Raw genomic sequence first — 27,490 nt, 5'->3', positions numbered from 1 at the left:
GTCTGTCTATGATAGTAACTGGAACTACAGAATTAGTAACAATAAGCTTTTTCAAAGAGGAAGGTTTTAAGTCTGATCTTAAAAGTAGCGATGGAGTCAGCCTCCCGTACCTGGACAGGGAGCTGGTTCCATAGCAGGGGGGCCTGGTAGCTAAATGCTCGGCCCCCCATTCTACTCCTAGAAACTCTGGGAACCACAAGTAGACCAGCATTCTGAGAGCGGAGCGGTCTATTGGGCTGGTAAGGTATCACTAGCTCCTCCAGGTAGGATGAAGCTAGGCCTCTGAGGACCTTGTAGGTCAAAAGAAGGGTTTTAAAAATGATTCTAAATTTAACGGGCAGCCTATGAAGAGACGCCAGAGATTGTGAGCTGCCTGTTGTTGTGGCTCGTTGGATGGTAAAAACTGCCCTTTGTACAGTTGCCCCTAAACGATTGCTTCACACTGACATGCTTTTTTCCATTCTTGATGATTTCTCCTGTATTTCCAGAGCTTTCACAGCAGCAACCTTTGTGGAAGGAGGAAGAGGATGATGACCAGCAACAGGATAGGAGCTGCAGTCTGGACCAGGAAGACTCGAAGCCTCCACAAATCAGTGAGGACCAGGAGGAAACCTGCTGTTATCAGGATGAAGAGCCACTGACTGTGAAGCAGGAGATGGACACCTCAATGGTGACCATACATGAGCAAGATGACGACAGTGAACTGGGCTTGAATCCTGATCAGAGCCAGGAAAAGCCTGAGGTGAACACAACAGTTCAAAGCCCTGTGTTACCAGATCCAGACTGTGACCTGCAGCTGCTCTCCTACAGTCCTCATATATCTGAGAGCAAAGATGAGGAAAACAGGACCAGCGAAGACTCCAGGTGGACCACAGCTGAAGAGCCAAAACAAACCATGAAGCAGAACCATCCTAAATGTCAGACTGGGAATGTAAACATCCCAGCAGAGTCAGCAGTGGACTGTGATACAGACACAGGTGCTAAAACTTCTGCATGTAACACAGGTGAACAACAGGGAAAGGTCAAGGCAGACCTGACAGGACACTCCACAATCAATCCTAATGACACCCCACACGTTGGCTTGGCATGTGGGAAAGGTTCCGGGGGGCATCACTCCGCATCGGCTGAAAATAAAAGTGACACAGGAGCCAGATTGTTTATCTGTGAATCATGTGGGAAAGATTTCAAACGGTCAACCTTACTGAAGAAACACCTCAGAGTTCACACATGTAAGAGATCACATTTGTGTAAAACATGTGGGAAAACCTTTGCAGACCGTTCTACATTAAGACGCCACATGAGAATTCACACAGGTGAGACACCATTTGTGTGTAAATCATGTGGGAAAGCCTTTGCAGAAGGTTCTTCATTAAAACGCCACATGAGAATTCACACAGGTGAGAGACCATTTGTTTGTAAAACATGTGGGAAGACCTTTATACGAAATGATAAATTAAATATCCACATGAGAATTCACACAGGTGAGAAAGCATTTGTGTGTAAATCATGTGGGAAAACCTTTAAAGAATGTTCTACATTAAGATGCCACTTGAGAATTCACACTGGTGAGAGACCATTTGTTTGTAAAACATGTGGGAAGACCTTTATACGAAATGATAAATTAAATATCCACATGAGTATTCACACAGGTGAGAAAGCATTTGTGTGTAAATCATGTGGGAAAGCCTTTGCAGAAGGTTCTACATTAAAGCGCCACATGAGAATTCACACAGGTGAGAGACCATATTTGTGTCTAACATGTGGAAAAGCCTTCAAACAAAGATCTGCATTAAATGATCACATGAAAGTTCACACTGGTGAGAGACCATTTGTTTGTAAAACATGTGGGAAGACCTTTATATGAAATGATAAATTAAATATCCACATGAGTATTCACACAGGTGAGAAAGCATTTGTGTGTAAATCATGTGGGAAAGCCTTTGCAGAAGGTTCTACATTAAAGCGCCACATGAGAATTCACACAGGTGAGAGACCATATTTGTGTCTAACATGTGGAAAAGCCTTCAAACAAAGATCTGCATTAAATGATCACATGAAAGTTCACACAGATGAGAGACCAGATGTGTAAAAAACCTGTGGGAAAGCCTTTAAACGAAACGAAGAATTAAAGACCCACTTGAGAGTTCACACAGGCGAGAGACTACATGTTGGAAAATTTGTGGGAAAAACAGATTTGCCGACAAGAGTTTAGATATTGCTGCAGCTTCATTGAGAAGAGCCCAAAGAACAGCTTTAATTTTAGATTCCTGCCAGATGTTCTGTATTACCAGTTCACCCTTTTGTCCTGATAATAAACTTTGTTACTATGCAACAAACCTGCAACACAGAGTCTTTGTATCAATTCAAAATGAAATATAAGTAAAATGAGTCATACTAGAAAAGCAATTGAGAAAATCTAGATGTCAGCAGTCTGTGAGCATGCGGTGCTCAGCAGGTGTTGGCTGGAGGCAGTTAGAACCTTCTGTGTTGAACAGGTGAAGTGGCTCCCTGATGTCTGCAGGTGCAGCTGCTCTTCCACTGTTTTAGGCATCAATCATGAAAGCTGTGGGCTCCATTTACCTCCTGCTGCCTCCTGCTGACACCTCCAATCAGCAATCAGCACAGGAGTCATGTGGGCTCTGGCTAGTTCCTGTCAGAACTCAACTCAGCCATTTTAAATATAGTCATGTGCGAGTTTTGGGAGAATTGATTATTGTGATCAGAATCATTGTGTGTACTGTTTTTATCACAATGCTTTAAAGGGAAGAAACTGAAAGTGTTGGAAGGCATGTGAGATTGTGAGTTCTTGGGGTTTGTTTGAGAGGATCAAGACCAGATAAGGGAAAGGAATTCATCAAAATAAAGTTCTGTTAGCAGGAGTTGACCCCCATGCTGTGGTACAAATAATATGTGACACAAGGATGATCGGGGCCCTTCCTCATGAACTGAGACACAGTGCTCAGAAGTCTCTTTAAGTGATTTCAGTTTTCTATTAAGAAAATAAATCACGTAGTTCATTGATTCCGAATTGATTGTTTGTTTACTCCTTCCCGAGTAAATGAAGGGCACGAGGAACGTTTAGGTAAAGGAAGTTTCCTCAACAATGCTACGGCTTATCCTGAAGTATTGCTTAAGCATTCCCACTTGTGTTGTAATACGTGCACAGTCGTGGAAGTTAGTTGATGAGTTAAACCTGCCTGAGTCATTTAGGTGTTTCAATAATGAGACAACAAAAGTGAAGCTGAAACTGAGAAAACTGGAGAATGCCATTAAGCAGGTTGTAGTGCCACAGGACTTCTGATAACGGCTTATTCGTCTTGCTGTGATAAGGTACGTGGCCACCTGGGATTAGAAGACATATCAGCACATTATCAGATAAAAGGAAGGTTAGATATTGGCCTATAGTTTGCTGATGCATGAGCTCTAAAGCCTGACTGAAACATCTCAAACAGGCTGTTCCTCTGCAGGTGCTCCAGTAACTGAGTCACCACCACCTTCTCAAGAACTTTAGAGATAAAAGGAAGGTTGGATATTGGCCTATAATTTGCTAAGACATCAGGATCCAGTGATGGTTTTTTAAGCAACGGCTTAATCACTGCCACCTTGTAGGACCAGGGTACATAACCTGTCACTAAAGAACAATTGATCTGGTCCAGGATAGAACAGCCTATCAATGGTAAAACATCCTTCAACAGGTGTGTTGGGATGGGATCTAAAAGATACGTGGTGTATTTGGATTACTGAATTAGCGAAGACGCCTCTGATAAATAAAGAGGGCTGAAGGAGTTTAAGGGGTCGTTAGAGAACCTCTATGTTCCCACAGTCAGCACATCTTACCAGCCCAATAGACCGCCCCACTCTCAGAATGCTGGTCTTCTTGTGGTCCCCAGAGTCTCTGGGAGTAGAATGGGGGGCCAAGCATTTAGCTTCCAGGCCCCCTGCTATGGAACCAGCTCCCTGTCCAGGTAAGGAAGGCTGAATCCTCTCTACTTTTAAAATTAGACTTAAAACCTTCGTCTTTGAAAAAGCTTATTATCACTAATTCTGTAGTCCCAGTTACTGTCATAGACAGACAAATTATCATGCTTATAGGGTTGTCAAATTATTAGGTTAACATCTTAGTTATGCTGCTGTAGGCCAAGGCTGCCGGGGCCCAGAAACACGATCGCCTGGCGTCTCGTCTCGTCTCGTCTCGTCTCGTCTCGTCTCGTCTCGTCTCGTCTCGTCTCGTCTCGTCTCGTCTCCTCTCCTCTCCTCTCCTCTCCTCTCCTCTCCTCTCCTCTCCTCTCCTCTCCTCTCCTCTCTTCTCCTTCTCCCTCTCCTCTCCTCTCCTCTCCTCTCCTCTCCTCTCCTCTCTCTCTACCCAGCCGGCCATCAGCAGGAGGGTTCCCCTACATGAGCCTGGTCCTGCTCCAGATTTCTTCCTGTTAAAGAGGAGTTTTTCCTTGCCACTGTTGCATGTTGGCGGTCAGGCCCTGGGATTCTGTGAAGCACCTAGAAACAATTTTGATTGTAACAGAGGCTATATAAATAAAGATTGATTGATTGATTGACGGGCGGCACGGTGGTGTGGTGGTTAGCACTGTTGCCTCACAGCAAGAAGGCCCCGGGTTCGATCCCCGGTTGGGACTGATTGGGGACTTTCTGTGTGGAGTTTGCATGTTCTCCCTGTGCCTGCGTGGGTTCTCTCCGGGTACTCCGGCTTCCTCCCACAGTCCAAAGACATGCATGATTGGGGATTAGGCTAATTGGAAACTCTAAATTGCCCGTAGGTGTAGGTGTGAGTGTGAGAGTGAATGGTTGTCTGTCTATATGTGTTAGCCCTGCGATTGACTGGCGTCCAGTCCAGGGTGTACCCTGCCTCCGCCCATTGTGCTGGGATAGGCTCCAGCCCCCCCCGCGACCCTCAGTGGAGGAACAAGCGGTAGAGAGTGAGTGAGTGAGTGATTGATTGACATATTGAATACAAAATGTTTGTATGATTGGCATTAAAATTCTACATGACTCAAATGTTTTAGGGAAAATGGATCTTTCTTTGCTCAGTAGTTAGCTTTATTGATTGGTGAAATGTCTGAACTTTGCACGTGAAAACAAACATTCTTCTCCACAGCCAAATAAAGTTCATTATGTTTATCCTTTTTTCAAATATATAATAATTATACACTTCTCAAAAATTAGAGGAATACTTCGAAAACACATCAGATCTAAACAGGGGGAAAATTATCTTGAATATCTTTCCTGATAAAAAGTAGGTGATGTATTAGTAACAAAATAATGCCACATAACGTATTTTCTGGACAATATGTCCCTCCGGAGTTTAAATCGCACCAGCCCAAAAATGCATAATAAAGAAAAAAAATAGATATATAAGTCGCACTGGACTATAAGTCGCATTTTGGTGGAAAATTTATTTGATAAAATCCGAGACCAAGAACATACATTTCATCTTGAAAGGCAATTTAAAATAATTATGGATTAGCAATAGGGTTACGGTATGCTAACATAACACATTCAGCTACATGACCCAAAACGAACTGAGTACGCGTCTGCTTTGTTAACGTAACATATTAACAATTATTCAAATAACTATAGCATAAAGAACATCCAAGCAAGTTTACCAAACAATCAAGTCTCACTCCATAGACGAAGCGCCGCTTCATCTTCTGTGTCACTAGAGGAACTCGTTCCTCAGGTACAGGTATACAAGGCTAGAGCACCCTCCTGTGGTTGTCAGTGTGAAAATAACAAACATGTGAAATTCTGTAATAATGCATTTATTTCACATATAAGTCGCTCTGGAGTACAAGTCGCACCCCCTGACAAACAATGAAAAAAAGTGTTACTTATAGTCCGGAAAATACGGTAATTTGATAGAAATTATCACCCTATAGAGGGGGGAAATCAAAGACACCCCAAAAATGAAAGTGAAAAAAAAGGATGCAGCAGACTCGTCCATTTTGCCAAAATGTCATTGTTGCAACTCAAAATGATTCTCAGTAGTTTTGTGGCCCCCACAGGCTTGTACGCATGTCTGACAACGTCGGGGCATGCTCTTAATGAGATGACGAATGGTATCCTGGGGGATCTCCTCCCAGATCTGGAACAGGGCATCACTGAGCTCCTGAGGATCAACCTAGCAGCCCGGATGGACCTAAACATAATGTCCCAGAGGTGTTGTATTGGGTTTAGGTCAGGTGAACGTGGGGGGCAGTCAATGGTATCAATTCCTTCATCCTTCAGGAACTGCCTGCATACTCTAGCCACAGGGGCGGGCATTGTCGTGGACCAGGAGGATCCCAGGTCCCACTGCACCAGCGTAGGTTCTTACAAAGGGGGTCCAAAGATTTCATCCCGATACCTAATAGCAGTCAGGGTGCCATTATCTAACCTGTAGAGGTCTGTGTGTCCTTCCAGAGATATGCCTCCCCAGACCACCACTGACCCACTACAAACCGGTCATATATTTCATTCATTATTTATTCATTCATATACATACATACATACATACATACATACATACATACATACATACATACATACATACATACATATACATACATATACATATATATATATACATACATACATACATACATATACATACATATACATACATATACATATATACATATACATACATACATACATACATACATACATATACATATATATATACACACACACACATATACATATATATACATATATATATATATACACACATATACATACACATATATAGACACATATATACACATATATACATACATACATATGTATATGTATATATATGTATGTATACATGTATATACACATATACATACATGTATATACACATATACATATATATACTGTGTATATATATATATATATATACACTATATATATATACACATATGTATATATACACACATATACATATACATATATACATACATACATACATACACATATACATACACATATACACACACATATATATACACATATACAGTACATACAGTACATACATACATACATACATACATACATACATACATACATACATACATACATACATACATACATACATATACTGTATAATTGAGTGGAGTATCTTACGGGGGAAACTATTGTGTTGTAATCTGGGTGAAGTAATACATGTAACAGAAACTCTCCCTGGCATGTTTCACTCGAGGAGAAACATTATAACGTTTCCAGAATCGAATGGAAAGCAAAGAAATGTCATGAAGAACAATGGAGACAAAAAGGTGGACAGCTGGAGGATGCAGCCGCTGGCACAGACACTACGAGCCATTGGATTAAAGAAAGGGCGGCATCGGTCCTCACCGACCCTGAGATCTTTCAGCTGAAGAAGCATATGGGCAAAGCCAGGAAATAGCTCAGATGACTGTCCAACAGGAGCACCAGCTTGTAGGCTGACCGGCTGGGAAGGGATGGAGCCCCCCCCCCAGTGTGCTTAACGAGCCACCACGGAGGAAGAGGACTGGGGACCTACACGGAGCAGTTGCCCTAAATGTTTTCCTCTCTAGGATGGATCTTGCTGTGTCGGACCAGTGCCCGTTTCTGTGCTGGGCGAGAGACAGTATTTCATGAGTACAGTGTTGGATCGCAATATCTCCTGTATGTAGCTGCCGATCCGCGTGTTCGTTGAATGAAGACTTCGAGAAGTAAAGTACCAATTTCAAAATGTATTTAACAATAGAATCAATTCCAGATACAAATATTACAGAGCTCCGGGCCAGTTCATAACCCTAGCAACAACAGAGTCAATTGTCAGGGCATGAAGTCTGACAAGCTAACTATCCTTTGGCCCAGTCCTTTATAGTCACACACATGCAAATTCACAATGTCCATGCAATCCCCTGCTGAGATGTCCCCGTCCTCTTCCTCCAGTCCCTTTGGTGTTGGTAGAGTTCTTCTCTTCCATTGTTTTCCCAGGCCAGATCCCATTCTTCATGCAAATGTGATCATCATCAACCCCCCTGATGTCCTGTTTACAATGAGTGTTTGACACCCCCTGCCTGACTGGCTCCTGAGATAACAAGATCAAACAACAATCCTGCAAATGTCTCTGTTCTTAATTACATTTAGTCTACCTTGCCTAACTTCTAAGGGAAGACAGGAACATATGGTGAAACACATAACAACAAGATAAAGACAATTCTCAACAATCCCCCTTTTGGCCTAGCCTAAGCTAGGCCAATACAAACAATTCATTGACAACTCCTCTTGATGTAATGAAGGATAATAGACGTTTAATCATGGTGCCATCGTCTTTAGATGTTCCTTGATCCGTCCAAGCGTTCTCTGTGAATTACCTGCTGGGGTACATTGATTACAGTAATACCAGTGTTAGGGTTAATGTGTTAGGATGTTAGTATGTTAGGGTTAGGGTTAACATGTAATGTTCGCTCTGCAACTTCAAAGTGGCCCGTCCACCTGTGCTCTGACCACTCTGCTTGATGACTCTCAGAAGAAACCCACTCAGCTGGGTGTGAAATTCCTGGATCCTTACTGACTGGTTACAGAGGTTGCCTGTTGGGAGAGAACTTAGAGATTCGTTTTTAGTTGAACAAAATAAAATCTACATTTCATAAAAGTACCGGGCTGGCCTATGGTTGTAAATCTCTATTCTTAAAATGAGTTCCTTGTCAAAATCTAATTTATTTGGGGAAACCATGTGTCAGAGATTAATCAAAAATTTAATAACACTTTTTTGCTCTTCTATTTTCACGGAACCGCCTCTGGCCAGCCAGTGTATGCATCCACTGCGACCAAGAGGTTCGGAACCCATTGACCCTATCTAACATATCAGTGCAATCTATATTTTCTTTGCCCTGCCATGGGGCACCTGGAAACTTCGAATTGTGGTCGAATTGTTAATTTTACCTTAAAGTGTGTACATATTGAGCATTCTCTGCATCATTCGTGGTTCCCGCAGTGTGTCAGGCCGTGGGCCGTCTTCCAGAGCGGCATCTAACAGACCGGGCGGGAGAACAGGTCTGCCGTCTGGGACCCGCCAAATTCCTTCAACTTTCACAGCCCCCCTTTTCCTTCCAAACTGTTTTTTTCATGTGGAGGAGCTTCTTCTTGATCACAACCAAGTCTTTCCCTGTCGTATCTTGTAAGCATTTCATGAACCGTTTTCTCTACCAACAACAAACTGTCACTTGGTTTATAACCTGCTGCCTTCGTTGCTGCCTGATCTGCCGCCTCATTACTTTTTCCCTCTAAAAAGTTCTCCTTGCTGTGACCTTTGCATTTTACAACTGCGACCTCCGCTGGTTCCACGAGTGCCTGTGTCAGTTGCCTCATCTCTACTTTATGTTTTATAGGTGAGCCTGATGCTGTGTTAAACCCTGCCCTATTTATCCCTTCATGTGTGTGTGTTATGTGTGGTGCAGTTAAAATCTTGTCCATCCTGGTCTGTCTATCGGCTCCGGTGATAAATTCCATGAGATGGTGGAACACTGCCTGGTACCTCCGGGTGGTTGCGATATGGACAGTCCCTTTGCCAATGACCATACCCTTTGCAGGCATGACACTGATCTCGGCCTAAGTACCCGCCTATCAAGCCATATCCCTGCCTACCACGTCTCCCACGCATGCCTCCTCTAGGGACAAAATCTTGCTGCGGACTTAACGGATCTGGCTGCATCTGCCGAAAAAACCGCCGACCCATCTGTTTCTCTTCCCTTCGTTTATCATTAAGCTTTTTCCGTGCCTCATCTAACTGCATTCTTAGGAGCTGTTCCTGCGCTGTCACCACCCCCTCTTTCTTTCCCTGTTGTTTAGCTTTATATATGTTAATGTGGTGAGAGAAATGTCTCTCCCAGACTTCCGCTGTGCTACCTGGGAGGTCAGGATTTCCTTCCATAGCTTCTTTTACTGATTGTGGAAGTCCTAAAGTTATGGCCTGACGGAATAAAGTGGTATGCAAATTATCTGAGCCGGGATGGCACCCTGTGGCACACATCCATTCCTCTTTACACCTCGTAAGGAACCCATGTGCCAACTCACTTTCCTCCCACAATTCTAACTCACAATTTCCCGTACTTGAACCCTGATCCTTTTCATATAATTCTGTCTGAGGATGAACCTGCTCTGGAAGCTCCAATTCTCCAATAAATGTAGCCGGAATTTTGTATGTATCTATCTTATTCTCACTCTCCTCTTTATCACTGCCATAAATCAATCTTGCCTTCTCCTCCCTGCGCTCAGCCCTGGCAAAACCTCCTGAGGGATCAACTCTTTTCACTTGTTTTATTTGATTGCTAGGTGTTTTAAAAATATCTAAAGTAGATTTTTGACTATCCTGTTTTTTAAATGTAGTTTGTTGGGAGATTTTAGGGCGAACCACCTGAGCTTCCTCTCTAAATTCATTTTTTCCTACTTATCTCATCTCTTCCTGTCCCTGTTTCATCTGCTGACCTGTCTCCAAAGTTCACACACTGTCTCACGTAAATCCTCTATTTCTTCTCATCCTGTCCACATCTAACTGACCACTATTAATAGTCAAAACTGGCAATTGATACGGGGGTGGGGAATAGTAGTAGGCAATGATGGGTAAAGAGTGGTGTTAAGTGTCAATGTCTGATTTAAATCTTCTAATGAGGCTTCGCAACATTAGGCACTCGTGTAACCCCTTTAGATCTGCAATTGTGCACCGCTGCACAGGCCACAGCCACAACATGTATCCTTCGACGCCTATCTTCTAACTCCTTACCCTGTTTCTGCCATGATTTCCCTGTTAAAACCCTAATTTTGGATATCCAAATGATCTTGTAATCTAGTGTGAATTTCTGACTCCCACTTACACAATGCTTCAGCTAAATTAACCTTCACACTCTGGAGAGGGAAGATCTTTTGCTTCCTGAGCTTTCTTCCACAACTTTTTATTGCAATCCAATTCTCTTTTCCTGTCCCGTTCTTTCATGCCACTCACCACCTGATCAAGAGTCCACTTCCACTGTTCTTCCACAGACTGAGGATAGGGAGAACATTCTCCCTGATCCCAACACGCTTTACCACACTCCAGTTCCATCTTTAACTATGCTCCCAAGTGAGATTGAATGTGAATGACTCCAGCGGTCAACTCAATGCCTCAGTGAAACAAGCTTCTAGATCAAACGTCTTTGATCCGGTTCCACTCTGGGGGTTAATTCCCAAGGACAAAGAGCCTTTTAATTCACGTTCACTCTGGCACTTTTCCACCCCACACAAAAACACAAATCTCGGGCGTCGGGAGTGTCCGTCCCGTCAACTGCGCTCCGAGTCCCAACCCAAATCTTTATGATATACAGTGCACTGCATACAGCAATACAGCACTGTACTAGTTCCGGTTTACTCTAACCGTTACAGCACTGTACTAGTTACGGTTTACTCTAACCGTCTATTCCCTGTTTTTCAACAGTACTTCCCTGTGTATTTCAACAGTACTTCCCTGTATATTTCAACAGTACTTCCCTGTATATTTCAACAGTACTTCCCTGTATATTTCAACAGTACTTCCTGCAGTCAATATTTTTATATTTGTATCTGGAATTTATAACTAGGACACTTCAATTGACAGTGACGACAAATTTTTGGAAATAGCCAATCTGCAGAGCTTGATTAAACAGGTGTCTGCTTACCTTTTTATTAGGGATCCCTTGTCGTCAGTTGTCCTCCGAAGTGACCGTTGTTGAATTCCTTGCCTCAGATGACTTCTCTCTTCATCACGTCGGGGTCACCAAATTGTTGGATCGCAATATCTCCTGTATGTAGCTGCCGATCCGCGTGTTCGTTGAATGAAGACTTCGAGAAGTAAAGTACCAATTTCAAAATGTATTTAACAATAGAATCAATTCCAGATACAAATATTACAGAGCTCCGGGCCAGTTCATAACCCTAGCAACAACAGAGTCAATTGTCAGGGCATGAAGTCTGACAAGCTAACTATCCTTTGGCCCAGTCCTTTATAGTCACACACATGCAAATTCACAATGTCCATGCAATCCCCTGCTGAGATGTCCCCGTCCTCTTCCTCCAGTCCCTTTGGTGTTGGTAGAGTTCTTCTCTTCCATTGTTTTCCCAGGCCAGATCCCATTCTTCATGCAAATGTGATCATCATCAACCCCCCTGATGTCCTGTTTACAATGAGTGTTTGACACCCCCTGCCTGACTGGCTCCTGAGATAACAAGATCAAACAACAATCCTGCAAATGTCTCTGTTCTTAATTACATTTAGTCTACCTTGCCTAACTTCTAAGGGAAGACAGGAACATATGGTGAAACACATAACAACAAGATAAAGACAATTCTCAACAACAGTGAGTGTGAGAGACTCACTGTACCTTTGGAATGTTGTAAAAGGCCCTTTTAATGGTTTAAATCAATTGCACATTGAAAAACTCCTTGTGGAGGAACTGTTTCGTTGATTCTATTTATTTATTGTCAGTGCTGCGTTTTCAACATGGTGTTTATGTCCCAGTGCAAATTGTAAATAAAGTATTTTTGTAAAAATAAAAAAATCTTTCTTTCTTTCTTCCTTGTTGAGGATCCAGTGCTATGCAAAGGTGTACTTACAACAATTTAATTGACAAATGATACTATTTATAGTCGCGGCGACGAGTGTGTGTGTGAGATTGTTACAGAAAATAATGGAGAAGCACTGCCCAAGGGTAACACACACCACACCGGAACCAATGCTCCCGCGGTTGTTTTTGCGGAACTTTAATGTGTAACATTCGGCAGGAATCGGTAACAGCGGCTTTGAGCACAAAGTTTTTGTATGTTTGACCGTATTGTGGTGTGGAAGCAGCAAGAATGTCTTCTGTTGAGTGTTTGAGGACGTTCGTCATGGAGCGACTGACTGTTGCTGCTGAAGAAATATTCCGAGTGTTTCAACAAAAGCTCGACGGATGTGAAGAAGAGCTCGATTATCAGCGCAGACTGGTGGAAAGTGTTTGGAAACCCCAAATAAAGTTACACAGGACAGGTATGTAAGACTTTAACGAGACAAAATATGGAAGGATGTTCATTGTGACACTGAAGCAGTGCTTCTGCAACGGAAATGTGCTGCTAAATGTTGATTTATACCAAATTAAATGTAAACCTCTAAGGACTGAAAAGGTAGTGAGCATGTCAGGCCAGTAGGTGGCGATGTTAGCAATGAAGAAGCTAACAAATGTGTCTCCACTGCTCAGAGTATTGACACAATAACTCCACATGTTTGGGGGAGCAATAGCAAAGCTACAAGAGTTAGCAGCACACATGTTGCTGGGTAACAGGCCAGGAAAGAGTAGCGACCTCATTACACTTCTGTGTCTGCGTAGCTGACAGAGTTTATGGATCATCACTGTATTCGAAACCACACACTCGTTCCATATTCACTACCCACTTCATAGGGGAGTTGGATTGAGTACACTATGTAGGAAACAGAATTTTAAATTTGTTTTCGTACACTACCATGGCACACGCTAAATGACGTCATAACGTCGCATAATAAATACGAACCCGGTTGCGGGCGAGAGCGGCCAAGTCTATTTAATTAGTTTCACCCATAAAAAAACATAACACAATCACCCTTTGTTTGGCCTGACCTCAAACATGCAACAGTGGCAAGCAAAAACTCCCCTTTAACAAGAAGAAACCTTGAGCAGGACCAGGCTCATGTAGGGGGACCCTCCTGCTGAGAGAGAGGAGAAGGGGGCGAGGACAGGTAGAAGAGAGAATAGGTAGGAGAGGAGAGGAGAGAATAGGCATAGATCATACAATATAATACATACAGAAATACATCATAATAAGTTAGGGAAGGTTCAAGTTGAGTGGGTCAGCGGGGTCGGAGGTCAGTATGCAGCTCTGAAGGCGGCAATACCTGTAGATGAATACAGAAGGGGGGCAGAAAAAACTACACAAGAAATAACATTACTAGTCTACTTGGTGAGGAGGAGAGGAGAGGAAACCAAAAAAGATGGCAGCCTCAGATTTACTCATTCAGAGGTGACTGATGCTTCAGATGTTTGGAGAAGAGATGCAGAGCTTCACAGGCTGCAGGTTTGAACATTGATATTGTGAGCTGTCTGTTGTTGTGGCTCGTTGGATGGTTAAAACTGCCCTTTGTACAGTTGCCCCTAAACCTATTGCTTCACACTCCCATGCTTCTTTCCATTCTTGATGATTTCTCCTGTGTTTCTAGAGCTTTCACAGCAGCAACCTTTGTGGAAGGAGGAAGAGGATAATTACCAGCATCAGGATAGGAGCTGCAGTCTGGACCAGGAGGACTCGAAGCCTCCACAAATCAATGAGGAACAGAAGGAAACCTGCTGTTCTCAGGACGGAGAGTCGCTGACTGTGAAGCAGGAGATGGACACCTTAATGGTGACCATGCATGAGCAAGATGACGACAGTGAACTGGGCTTGAAACCTGATCAGAGCCAGGAAAAGCCTGAGGTGAACACAACAGTTCAAAGCCCTGTGTTACCAGATCCAGACTGTGACCTGAAGCTGCTCTCCTACATTCCTCATATATCTCAGAGCAAAGATGAGGAAAACAGGACCAGCGGAGACTCCAGGTGGACCACGGCTGAAGAGCCAAAACAAACCATGAGGCAGAACCATCCTAAATGTCAGACTGGGAATGTAAACAGCCCAGCAGAGTCAGCAGTGGACTGTGATACAGACACAGGTGCTAAAACATCTGCGTGTAACACAGATGAACAACAGGGAAAGATCAGGACAGATTTGAAAGGACATTCCACTATTCAATACCAACACCTTGGCTCAGCATGTGGGAAAGATTCCGGAGAGGGTTGTTTCTCATCAGCCAACAAAATTAAGGAAACGGCAACCAAACTGTTTATCTGTCAAACAAGTGGGAAAGATTTCAAACTGTCAAAATCACTGAAGCAACACCTTGGAGTTCACACAGACGAGAGACCATATGCGTGTAAAACATGTGGGAAAACCTTCAACAAAAATTCCGCATTAAAAGTCCACATAAGAACTCACACAGGTGAAAGACCATATGCGTGTAAAACATGTGGGAAAACCTTTAAACAATATTCTTCAATTTATCGCCACAAGAGAATTCACACAGGTGAGAGGCCATATGTCTGTAAAACATGTGGGAAGGCCTTTACACAAAATGATCAATTAAAGAACCACCTGAGAATTCACACAGGTGAAAGACCATATGTCTGTCAAACATGTGGGAAGACCTTTAACCGAAATGATCACTTAAAGGTCCACTTAAGTGTTCACACAGGTGAGAGACCACTTGTGTATAAAACATGTGGGGAGACCTTTAAACAAAATGATGAATTAAAGTTTCACTTAAGATATCACACAGGTGAGAGACCATATGTGTGTAAAACCTGTGGGAAAGCCTTTATAGATAGTACTTCATTAAATGTCCACATGCGAGTTCACACAGGTGAAAGACCATATTTGTGTAAAATATGTGGAAAAGCCTTCAAACAAAATTCTGCATTAAATGTCCACATGAGAATTCACACAGGTGAGAGACCATTTGTGTGTAAAACATGTGGAAAAACCTTCAAACAAAATTCTGGATTAAATGTCCACATGAAAATTCACACAGGTGAGAGACCATTTGTGTGTAAAACATGTGGGAAAACCTTTATAGATAGTACTTCATTAAATGTCCACATGCGAGTTCACACAGGCGGAGAGACCACATGTCTGTGAAACGTGGGGAAACTTTCACCCAAAATTGTGAGTTATTCCTGCACATGAGCACCCACACGGGTGAAAACATCCAGATTTGTCAACAAGAGAGTTCAGATATTGATGCAGCTTCTTCATCTCAGTGAGAAGAGTCCAACATCTTTAATTTTAGATTCCTGCCAGATGTTGTGTATTACCAGTTCACCCTTTTGTAATAAACGTTGTTACTATGCAACAAACCTGCAACACAGAGTCTTTGTATCAACTCAAAATGAAAAATAAATAAAATGAGTCATAGAAAAGCATTTGAGAAAATCTAGATGTCAGCAGTCTGTGAGCATGCGGTGCTCAGCAGGTGTTGGCTGGAGGCAGTTAGAACCTTCTGTGTTGAACAGGTGAAGTGGCTCCCTGATGTCTGCAGGTGCAGCTGCTCTTCCATTGTTTTAGGCATCCATCATGAAAGCTGTGGGCTCCATTTACCTCCTGCAGCCTCCTGCTGACACCTCCAATCAGCAATCAGCACAGGAGTCATGTGGGCTCTGGCTAGTTCCTGTCGGAGTCATTTTAAATATAGTCATGTGCGAGTTTTGGGAGAATTGATTATTGTGATCAGATTCATTGTTTGTACTGGGTTTATTACAATCCTTAGAGTATCAAATCAATCTTTATTCATATAGCGTCTTTTACAATCAAAATTGTTTCAAGGCGCTTTCCAGAATCCCAGGGCCTGACCCCAGACAAGCAACAGTGGCAAGGAAAAACTCCCCTTTAACAGGAAGAAACCTTGAGCAGGACCAGGCTCATGTAGGGGGACCCTCCTTCTGATGGCCGGCTGGGTAGAGAGAGAGGAGAAGGGGGAGGACAGGTAGAAGAGAGGGAAGAGAGGAGAAGGAGGGAGAGGGAGGAAGAGAGGAGAGGCACAGAGCACAGAAACACAAACAAAAATACACTATACAATGGGTCAGCGGGGCCGGAGGTCATCATGCAGCTCCGAAGGTGGCGATACCTGTAAATGAATACAGAAGTGGGGGAGAAAAGCAGAAAAACTACAGAGGAATCAGCATAACTAGTCTGCTTGATGAGGAGGAGGAAAGGAGAGGAGAGGAGAGGAAACCATGTGGGGTGACAGAGGCCTGTCAGGTGATCATGTTTCCGGACCCCTGCAGCCTTGGTCTATAACAGCATAACTAAGATGAGACCTAACGATTAGACGACCCCCTAAGTATGATAATTTGTCTGTCTATGATAGTAACTGGAACTACAGAATTAGTAACAATAAGCTTTTTCAAAGAGGTAGGTTTTAAGTCTGATCTTAAAAGTAGCGATGGAGTCAGCCTCCCGTACCTGGAGAGGGAGCTGGTTCCATAGCGTGGGGGCCTGGTAGCTAAATGCTCGGCCCCCCATTCTACTCCTAGAAACTATGGGAACCACAAGTAGACCAGCATTCTGAGAGCGGAACGGTCTATTGGGCTGGTAAGGTATCACTAGCTCCTCCAGGTAGGATGGAGCTAGGCCTCTGAAGACCTTGTCGGTCAAAAGAAGGGTTTTAAAAATTATTCTAAATTTAACAGGCAGCCAGTGAAGCGATGCCATTACAGGAGTTATGTGATCTCTTTTGTCAATACCTGTCAGAACTCTGGCTGCAGCATTTTGGATCAACTGGAGGCTTCTTAAAGAGGAGTTTGGACACCCTGATAATAAAGAATTACAATAGTCCAGCTGAATGAACTTTTCAGCATCATGCCACATCAGTAGCTTCGTAAGTGGAAAAAAAGGCACTTCTAGAGAATAATTTAATGTGTGAGTTGAAGGAGAGATTCTGGTCAAAAGTTACTCCTAGATTCCTCACAGAGAGAATAGATGTTAATGAGATACCATCTCATCATGCGATCTAATCTATCCCTGACAGCTTCAGGACCAAACACCATGACCTCAGTTTTTCCTGGGTTAAGGAGGAGGAAATTTGAAGACATCCAGGACTTTATGTCTTTAAGACAGGTCTGGAGCTTCACTAACTTCTCTGTCTCCTCTGGTTCCATGGATAAATAAAGCTGAGTGTCATCAGCATAACAATGAAAATGTATCCCATGCTGCCGAATAATGTTCCCTAAGGGAAGCATGTACAATGTGAAGAGGACTGGTCCAAGTACAGAACCTTGAGGAATTCCATGGCTAACCCTACTGTATGAGGAGGGAACACCATGGACATGAGCAAACTGGTATCTATCAGATAAGTATGATCTAAACCAGTCTAGTGCTGTCCCTTTAATCCCAATCACATGTTCCAGTCTATGTAACAGGATGCTGTGATCAACTGTATCAAAAGCAGCACTGAGATCCAGCTGAACCAGCATAGAGACCAGTCCATGATCTGAAGCTATGAGAAGATCATTAGTGACTTTAAGACGTGCTGTTTCTGTGCTGTGATGAGCTCTAAAGCCTGACTGAAACATCTCAAACAGGCTGTTCCTCTGCAGGTGCTCCAGTAACTGAGTCACCACCACCTTCTCAAGAACTTTAGAGATAAAAGGAAGGTTGGATATTGGCCTATAATTTGCTAAGACATCAGGATCCAGTGATGGTTTTTTAAGCAACGGCTTAATCACTGCCACCTTGTAGGACAAGGGTACATAACCTGTCACTAAAGAACCATTGATCTGGTCCAGGATAGAACTGCCTATCAATGGTAATACATCCTTCAACAGGTGTGTTGGGATGGGATCTAAAAGACACATGGTGGTCTTGGATTCCTGAATTAGCGAAGACGCCTCAGAAAAATATATAGGGCTGAAGGAGTTTAGGGGCTCGTTGGAGAACCTGTATGTTCCCACAATCAGCACATCTGGTGATGGTCCAGTTGTTGGGATGGCCTGGTTAGCTTTCTCTCTGATAGCTAGAACTTTATCAGTGAAGAAGCTCATGAAGTTTTCACCACTAAGGGAAGAAGGGATACGAGGATCTAAAACACTGTGACTCTTAGTTAATTTGGCCACAGTGCTGAAAAGAAACCTGGGCTTGTTCTTATTTTCCTCAATCAAAGAAGAAAAATAAGCTGTTCTAGCCTTGCAAAGGGCCTTTTTGTAAACTAATAGACAGTCTTTCCAGGCTACATGATAGCTGTCTATTTTACAAGAATGCCACTTCCTTTCCAGTCTTCGCACTTTCTGCTTGAGGGTCCTGATATGTGAATTATACCAGGGGGCACACCTCCTCTGATTTACTATTTTCTTTTTCAGGGGGGCAACAGAATCAAGCGTGATTCTCAGTGAGGTTGCTGCACCTTCCGCAATAGAGTCAACGTCAGCAGGGCTAAGATTATAATGATTTATCCCTGGGGAAACACACGGTGGTCCTGGGATTAGCACAGGGATCGCTTCCTTAAACTTAGCTATAGCATTATCTGAAAGACATTTGCTATAGTAAGACTGTGCTCTGAGCATAGAAGAATCCTTAATCATAAATGTGAAGGTGATCAAAGAATGGTCTGACAAGAGTGGGTTCTGAGGGAACACTGACACATGTTCTACCTCAACACCATAAGTCAAAACTAGATCTAGGGTGTGGTTGAAGTTATGAGTTGGTTGGTTTATCTGCTGGAGGACACCAACTGACTCACGTAATGAGATGAAGTCATTTCTAAAGCTGTCATTTACAACGTCTACATGGATAATAAAGTCTCCAATGATAATGACTTTGTCTGTTCTAAGGACCAAGTCAGATAAGAAATCAGGGAACTCAGACAGGAACTCTGAACAGAAGTGGCTTTTCTGCCTTCCAGCTCAGATGGGTGATGCCAAGAGTCAGGCTTTCAAATGAACTGGAGCCATATTTTGGTCTAGGATTAATTAATAACTTGGAGTGATAGATTGCTGCCACTCCCCCTCCTCGACCAGTAACACGTGGAATATGATAATTAAGGTGGGTAGGAGGAGTAGATTCATTTAAGCTCACATACTTCTCCTGAAGCCAGGTCTCAGTAAGACAAAATAAATCAATGTGATGATCCACTATCAGGTCGTGCACTAACAGGGATTTACACAAAAGATATCTAATATTTAACAGTCCACACTTAATTGTGATATTAGTTTCTCCAACTTGTGCTTCAGTATTAATTTTAATAAGATTTTGGTGATTGACCGCTCCCCTGCTCTGTGCTTGGTGAACTTTTAACCGTGGAACAGAGACTACCTCTATAGTGTTAAATATGTTATTGTTGGTGGATGAGGGTTCTAAGGAAGCAGCAGAGAGGTGTGTAAGACTACAACTCTGCATCCTGGTCTGGACCCTGGATTGTCAGGTCACTTTGGGTCTAATAAAATTAGCCAGATTACTAGAAATGAGAGAAGCACCATCTCGTGTGGGATGGACACCGTCTCTCCTAATTAGACCAGGTTTTCCCCAAAAAGTGCTCCAATTGTCTATAAAGGCCACCTGGTTATCGGGGCACCACCGTGACAGCCAGCGACAAAGCGATGACATGCGGCTAAACATCTCATCGCTGGCCAGATTGGGGAGGGGACCAGAGAATGCTACGGAGTCCGACATCGTTTTTGCGTAGTGGCACACCGACTCTATGTTAATTTTGGTGACCTCCGACTGACGAAGCCGGGTGTCGTTGGTTCCGACGTGAATAATAACTTTACCAAATTTACGTTTACGTCTCACCAGCAGCCATAAATTTGCTTCTATGTTGCCTGCTCTGTCCCCTGGAATGCACTTAACTATGGTCGCTGGAGTCGGCTTCACGTAGTGCAAAACAGAGTCTCCAATTACCAGAGTTGGTTTCTCAGCGGGTATGTCGCCGAGTGGGGAAAAACGGTTAGCCGAGGGAAGCAGTTGGTGGTGCACCGTGGGCCTTTGGTTTGGGCTATGCTTCCTGCGAACCATCGGCCGCTGCTGGGGGACAGCTAGCTGCAGCTACGCTAGGCAGCTCTGCAGCAGCTACCTTCTCCTGGCTAACTGAGGCAACTCCAGACAACTCCAAGCTGCGGAACCATGTCTCAAGCTCACTGTCTCACCTCCAGAGCCATTAATAAACAACACTTTCTGCACCTATTCCCTTCAATAAAGGAGGCAGAAGAGTAACGAAACATTTCACACACTGAACAGAAACAGGGTGAAACAGATGGTGAGGCCATGCTAGTTCTAGTGATCAGTCGAATCGGCGGAGTCCTGTATTTGTTTAATATGAATTATTTCTCCTTGCTGTTATCGAGCAACTAGAATTTTCAAGTGTATTCAATTTTATTCAATTCTATTTTATATAAAGTGAATCTAACACACACCTTGCACAGTGCACGAACAAACTCTGTTGAGAGGACAGGAAGTGACGCAATACGTTACTCAACGGAAGAGCAAAGGACATTCCACTGATATGTAGATTTATCAAATCTATGGGAAATACATGGGAACTCATATAGGTAGTCTATTGACTGGGGAATGTTACAAAAGTTTTTTTTTCATTATTATTATTATTGAATCCTGGCTACTTAGTAAACCGTGTTAATTTTTATTTTTTTTGCCCCCCAAAAGAATTTTTTTCCAGGGGCTGGTGTTGGGGTCCAGGCTTCTGGGTTGTTTTTTCCTGCTGGGGGTGTGGTGGAGCCATGCTCCGGCCACAGGCTAACGCACCTGCAGGCTATCAGCGATCAGCCGCCTACTTAAGGACTAAACTCCTGCCTACCAGTGTCAGAGTAATTTGGTGTTTTGGTGCTTTTGGAATTTTCTGGTGTATTTGGTATCTTGTGTATGGTACGTTTCCCTGCTCGTTCGAGGTGTCCATGCCATCCTGCTGGACTCGTGAAACATGCAGAACTCGACTCCTGTGATGGCCCAGCGCTGGAGCTCTCTGTGCGCCCCGGAGGTTTGAACTTGTGCTTCCCTGCAATCCAGGAGGACTGCCGTTTTGGTGTTTGTTGAATTAAACCTGGTTTTGGACTTTTCATCACTGCGTTCTTGCCTGCTTTCGGGTCCTGTTCAAACCCAGAACGTAACAGCTGGGCTTTGCTGTAAAAAGAGGGCCTGAGATATTGTGATTTTTTTTTGTGCCCCTAAACCTTTAAATCCACTTTCCGAACTTTAAATTTCTACCTAAAACTGACCCACTCTTCGCACCGGTGGAACATTGTTGATGTTTATCAGGTTTCCTCTCCCTGTCCTAAGCCTAACCCTATGTCTGCAAAAGCTCTTTCAAAAACAGGAAGAAACATTGTCCTGTTATTTACTTATCTTTATTTTTCCAAGACTGCTTTTTGGATTGTAATTTCGTTAATCTGGGGTGCCTTTTTTTCTCTTGACCTTTTTAAAAAAAAAAATCATATTATGTTATCCAGAAGTTGTTATAAACTTTAAAAACAAATAAATGCTATGTCCAAATTTCGTTCTTTGGAAAACACTTTCTTCACACTTTATTAAACTTTGTAATAAAGTGTTAATATTTTACTGTTAATTTACAGAACCTTTGTTGCACTAACCAGCTTTTTTTTTAACAAAAGAGATATACTGTAGTCATCAATTAACCAGATATTATATCAATAAATAAAAGTATTGAATATTTTTATATTATAAAGCTGAGGAAAAAGGCAATAAGTTGATCTATACACAGGCGTTAGGGTTACCGGAAGAAAGGCTTTTATTTTTGCGGCCATTATGGTTTGTGGTGCCAACTCACTTGAAATTTTCAGGGCAGATAGTTAAAACCAGCCAAACCAGTCAAACTTTTCTGTCCTTTTAGGAAGGGCCAATGCATGTCCAACCGTCCTTAGAGTATTCACAAAGCAGGTATAATTCAAGGTATTGTCCTCTGTCTGGAACCCATCATTCAGCTGGTCTTCTCCAGAGTTGTCTGGCTGGACCTCTGCAGGGTTCTCCTGAGAGACAACTGTCTCTGGTGGGACATGTTCTGGTTTTTCCAGCTGGTCCACTGCATAGTTTGTCAGCTGAATGTTCTCCACACAGGGTTCCATTGAAGATGCTTCTAATTCTTTCACTGTTTCCTCTTTTACAGTGAAGAACGGATGCTGCAGAGCCTCCATGGGCGTAATTCGCTGGTTGGGGTCCACCTGTAGCATGTTCTTGATGAGATCCATAAACAGGTCCAGACCAGTTGCATGTTCTTGCTGAACTAATAGCATCCCTACAACATCATCAAAACAGCTGAAGTCCTCCTCTTTTTCACTGATCCCGTACTCTTCTGCTGTCTTAATTGTCCACCTTGGATAATCATTTGTTCTTCTATTGAAGAATTCTTCAGTTTGCTGGCCCTTGTCCAGTACATGGTCTGGTGGCTGTCCCAAAATTTTGACTATCGAATTTATTATACTGTAACACCTGTTGTATGGAAACAGTACTGTTCCAACAGCCAGTTCGAAAGCAGTAACCCCCAAAGACCACATGTCCAAAGCCTCATTCATTTCAGACTCCAGGAGTACCTCTGCAGAGCTGTACACCTGGGTGAAAATGCAGGTCTCAAAGTCAATATTGCCGGACATCTGGGCCCCACCAAAGTCCACTAACTTTACTTGCAGTGGTTTTGCATGGCGGTCCACAATCATGACATTTTCTGGTTTAATGTCCATATGTATAATCCCGATGGTTTTTAAATGGTGAAGAGCCATAACAAGTTGTTCTGTAATGTGTCTGACCTCTGGTAGAGGGAGACACATTTTACATGGACTCATCTCAGAAATGTAGGTGTCTAGGTCCATGTCCAGGAACTCAAAACTTAGACAGATGTCTTCCATGTTGAAGAAAAAGCTGTTAAATCTGACCACGTGACTGGTGTTGGGATCCAGGCGCCGCAGCTGCTTCAGGATTTGGATTTCATGCTTTGCTTTTTTAATCACGTTAGTGCTGCTCTTCATTACCTTCACGGCCTCCATGGTTCCTGTTTCAAGGTTGCAACATTTTAAAACTTGACCAAAACTTCCTTCCCCTAGAAACTCGACCACACGGCGTTGCTGTCCAAGTAAATTACAGTCATCTTTTCTGGACTGGTGGACATCAACTTTGTTTGTGAACACTCCCATGTTTTTGCTGCTGAGATTTGCTTTTTTCTCTTTCTGCTGGATAAGTTTGGATACATAAACTTGATTTTTGTTTGTAACATATGCAGACATAAAGGCTTTATCAGCCTTTGATCAGCAGTGTCTTTGATGTAGCATTTGTGGATGAGTTTGACGATGCAACAAGCTATATATTGTTCATTACGAACAAAACTGGAGTTGTCAGGGGGTTTTTTTTCTTGTATTTTGGAGGCATTTTCTTTATTTTTTGTTTTAAGCCATACAATTTTCTTAATCTTGAGCCTATCTTCTTTGCAAAACATGAGAAAGAGTGCTATAACAGTGCCATAACCAGCTTTGAATAATCAGTAGTTACATCAATAATCAATACCATGTTCTTTCACTTTGACTTCGGAACGTCCAAAACAAGAGATGCACTGACAATGAGCTTTCCTTAATGAGACTGACTGCATTTTTTTTTATTACTAGCTCTTTTTTAGCAATCACACGTTCTCTTTTCCCCTACAGTTTTCTGTTGTTTAATGTTACGTTTGGTGTTACTAACCCTGCTGTAGCCTGCCCTCTAACGAATAGCCCACATCTACTTTATCTTTCTGATTTTTTAAGTAATTAAATGTGTATATTGTGTAAAACACTATTTTGTTTTTAGTGTATTAGATCTTAAATCTGTAACAGTTCTTTGTTTTGCGATATTTTTCCAGGTTCTTTTAAATTCACACGTTGACACATTTCGCATGCAACCACACAAGCACTCATTCATTCATTTTATTACTCACTGACACACACCTCGACTCAGATATTGTACAAAGGCTTTATGAATGAAACAGTATTTTATATATAATAATTATATATTTTAAAAAAGAGGATAAAGTTTATAAAAACTAAATTTGGCTGTGGAGAAGAATGTTTGCTGTTTTCACATGAAAAGTTCAGACATTTCACCAATAAATAAAGCTAACTACTAAGCAAAGAAAGAGCCATTTTCCCTAAAACATTTGAGGCGTGTAGAAAATATAGTATAAAAGCATAAAGCGTCTGTTACAAACAAAATTATTTCTCGTCTCTTAACAGAATCCCAGAGCCTGACCCCTAACAAGCAAGAGTGGCAACAGGAAGAAACCTTGAGCAGGACCAAGCTCATGTTGGGGAACCCTCCTGCTGATGGCCGGCTGGGTAGAGAGAGAGAGGAGAGGGGGGAGGACAGGTAGAGGATAGAATGGAGAGGAGAGGAGAGGAGAGGAGAGGAGAGGAGAGGAGAGGAGAGGAGAGGAGAGGAGAGGAGAGGAGAGGAGAGCTTGACCCAGTGGGGTGACAGAGGCCTGTCAGGTGACAGTCACCATTGAACACGTCAAAAGTTCCAACATTGACATTTGGTTGAGTTGCATTGATTCAACACTGTTTTTCTGTGCGACACTCATTATTTTGCCCATATTGAAGCACAAGCCTGTTTCAGAAAATATCCTCACCGCAGTTCTATGGACCACTTATAGAGCAGTGCAGCCTGGACACCAAATATAAGGCAGCCGCACTCTTTGTCTTGCTTTAAAATAATTCAATTGAGACAGAGGGCAACTGAAGGTTTGACTATATTATCTTCCATTTTCTTGCTCTTGCTCTCGCTTACGGCCATACCACCCTGAGAACACCTGATCTCGTCCGGTCTCAGAAGCTAAGCAGGGTCGGGCCTGGTTAGTACTTGGATGGCACACTGCCTGGGAATACCAGGAGCTGTAAGCTTTTTCCACTCCTCCACTGGGCCAGCAGAGGCCGCTAGTGCCACTTAAATCCAGACAAAGTGTATAACTGTCCACTCCAGTCTGCATTGATGTCAAGTGTGGAGGAAAAACCTCACAGAGGGCCCACTTATTACACCAGTCAACATCATACACCCTCAATGGAAGATACTGTCAAACAATGTGCAGATACCAATCACACACAACTATGGCTAATGCTATTTTTTACAGGTGTGAAGTAGGGACATTTTTCAAAATCCTGAATGAATCGAAAGTGAGACACATGATTTCTCTTCTTATTCTTCTCTTCTGTCAAGTTCAACAGTTTTTCTCCAAATAACTCGTGAAAACTGTTTGTTGGTAACGTGTTCAATTCAATCAAATCCAAACGCTACGCTGCTGCATTTTTGTGTAGTACTACACATACTGTGCCACCGCTGCTGGACTGCCTTCCCTCACCTGCCTCAGCCAGTCTTTGATTCCTCTCTGATCCACTGACATTTCACTGACAGGGGTGGACTTCCTTGACTCAACCACCTTCAATGCTTTGAAAACAGCCATAGACTAGACATCAAAGTTCACTCCACCTTCTGTGAGTGCAGAATTATCACAGACTACAGGAAGCATAGAAATCTTCAGGACCTGCTGGTCCAGGCCACGGTGAAGCCTGTACTGACTCCAAGACCTAGAGGCTGTGGGGATTTCTAGCTGTAGAGTCAGGTAAAAGAAATGTTTTCAATGGGGAGAGTCAGGGGAGTCCCAAAACAAGAAATGGCCTTTATTTAATCACCCGTGGTGTCTGTGGTGTGTAGTACGCGGGAGAGACCAAAAACACTCTCACCTGACACTGGTGGAAATTATACCAGTGTTGGGAGACCCACACTCCTCTAGTCCACCTTTTTTTATTACCTGACATGGGTTGCCATCCCTTCAGGTGGCCGTCGGTTCTACTGAACTCAGGTATGCGTTTGTGGGTTTGTATATAGATGTTTTGGGGTTCTAAACAACCACGAATTGTAACAAGTTGTTTCGTAACCTGAAAATTACGTAAGTAGAGACACGTTTTCCATGTAAATGCCCTAATCCGTTCCAAGCCCCCAAAAATTTGGACATAATTTTTTTTTATAAATCACAAAAATGCATCAAAACATGTAACAAATACATGTTACAATTAGATTACTGCACAATCAATTTATCAATTCAGTGCAAGGCTTCTCCAGGAACAAAATGAACTTTATTACAGGAAAGCTAAGAGGAAATGAGGGGGCATTGCGATGTTTGTGAACGATAGATGGTGTAACCCAGGGCACATCAGGGTGAAGGAGCAGTACTGCAGCAAAGACAGACTGATAGCGGTTAGCATTCAGCCATATTACCTCCCAAGGGAATTCTCGCACGTTATCGCGATAACCGTGTACATCCCTCCATCGGCCGATGCTGCTGCTGCCTGCGAGACTGTACACACCGTAGTTTCCAAGCTTCAGACATCGCACCCCCAGTCCCTCCTCTTCATCTCTGGTGACTTTAATCATGCTTCTCTGTCCTCCACTCTCCCAACCTTCACCCAATATGTGAAATGCCACACGAGAGACAATAGAACTTCGGATTTAATGTATGTAAACACCAAGATGCATACACCACCTCCCCCCTGGAGAGGCCTAAAAACCATCTCAGGCCACACTAAGGACAGTGGGAGTGGCCCTGAATCTGGGGACCTGGACTGGGCAAACAAGTTGCATCCTTTTTCAACAGATTTGACTGTGCTGCCCCTGTTACGCCCCAAACGCAGGCAAGACGCAGTGAGGAAAGGTCCAAAAATTGGTTTTTATTAAACAAACACAAGCCCAGAAAGGCCAGACTGTTTCCTTTTACATCTTCCCGGGTGAATTTTATGTGCTTGTCTGTTTGGTTGAGATGATTTGAGAATGCTTCCAATTCTTGTGTTTGAACTTTGACCCAGGTCTTGTCCACATATCTGAACCAGTGGCTTGGTGCAGTTCCTGTGAAGGATGTCAGGGCCTGGGATTCCACCTTATCCATATATAGATTGGCAACTATGGG

General features: G+C 43.0%; 3 protein-coding genes and 1 non-coding gene across 5 annotated transcripts; 3 read left to right on the top strand and 1 right to left on the bottom strand.

Moving 5' to 3' along the window:
• Window positions 1-466: 466 nt before the first annotated feature.
• On the top strand, window positions 467-2,336 carry LOC115249086 (gastrula zinc finger protein XlCGF8.2DB-like). The gene is made up of 2 exons (XM_029833372.1): window positions 467-698; window positions 1,005-2,336. Exons 1-2 carry the CDS (start codon window positions 467-469, stop codon window positions 1,862-1,864), a joined length of 1,092 nt encoding a protein of 363 aa, XP_029689232.1. The 3' UTR covers window positions 1,865-2,336.
• A 10,403-nt stretch (window positions 2,337-12,739) lies between these two features.
• On the top strand, window positions 12,740-15,910 carry LOC115249253 (zinc finger protein 121-like). Of its 2 annotated transcripts, XM_029834417.1 has the most exons (3): window positions 12,740-12,982; window positions 14,183-15,082; window positions 15,335-15,910. In XM_029834417.1, the coding sequence occupies exons 1-3, from the start codon at window positions 12,811-12,813 to the stop codon at window positions 15,691-15,693; spliced, it is 1,431 nt and encodes a 476-aa protein (XP_029690277.1). In that variant the 5' UTR covers window positions 12,740-12,810; the 3' UTR covers window positions 15,694-15,910. The 2 variants fall into 2 exon arrangements, with proteins under 2 accessions (XP_029690277.1, XP_029690276.1); XM_029834416.1 differs by having other exon boundaries at window positions 14,183-15,910.
• Window positions 15,911-22,364: 6,454 nt separating this feature from the next.
• Window positions 22,365-23,552, bottom strand: LOC115249085 (homeodomain-interacting protein kinase 2-like). Its single transcript, XM_029833371.1, has one exon. It carries the CDS (start codon window positions 23,550-23,552, stop codon window positions 22,365-22,367), a length of 1,188 nt encoding a protein of 395 aa, XP_029689231.1.
• Window positions 23,553-25,314: 1,762 nt separating this feature from the next.
• LOC115249399 (5S ribosomal RNA) lies at window positions 25,315-25,433 on the top strand. Its single transcript, XR_003888098.1, has one exon. It is a non-coding gene; the product is annotated as a 5S ribosomal RNA (ribosomal RNA).
• Window positions 25,434-27,490: the final 2,057 nt, after the last annotated feature.

Source organism: Takifugu rubripes, chromosome 3 (assembly GCF_901000725.2).
Source record: "Takifugu rubripes chromosome 3, fTakRub1.2, whole genome shotgun sequence".
NCBI lineage: Eukaryota > Metazoa > Chordata > Actinopteri > Tetraodontiformes > Tetraodontidae > Takifugu > Takifugu rubripes.
The sequence above is the reverse complement of the archived record's forward strand: the minus strand, read 5'-3'. Positions and strand labels throughout refer to the sequence as shown.

Bases quoted from the DNA above. Each gene is read 5' to 3' on its own strand.
- LOC115249253 (XM_029834416.1), top strand. From the start codon at position 12,811: ATGTCTTCTGTTGAGTGTTTGAGGACGTTCGTCATGGAGCGACTGACT. The intron at 12,983-14,182 runs GTATGTAAGACT...CTGTGTTTCTAG, and splicing joins AATAAAGTTACACAGGACAG to AGCTTTCACAGCAGCAACCT.
- LOC115249085 (XM_029833371.1), bottom strand. From the start codon at position 23,552: ATGGAGGCCGTGAAGGTAATGAAGAGCAGCACTAACGTGATTAAAAAA.
- LOC115249086 (XM_029833372.1), top strand. From the start codon at position 467: ATGATTTCTCCTGTATTTCCAGAGCTTTCACAGCAGCAACCTTTGTGG. The intron at 699-1,004 runs GTGAACTGGGCT...CATGTAACACAG, and splicing joins ACATGAGCAAGATGACGACA to GTGAACAACAGGGAAAGGTC.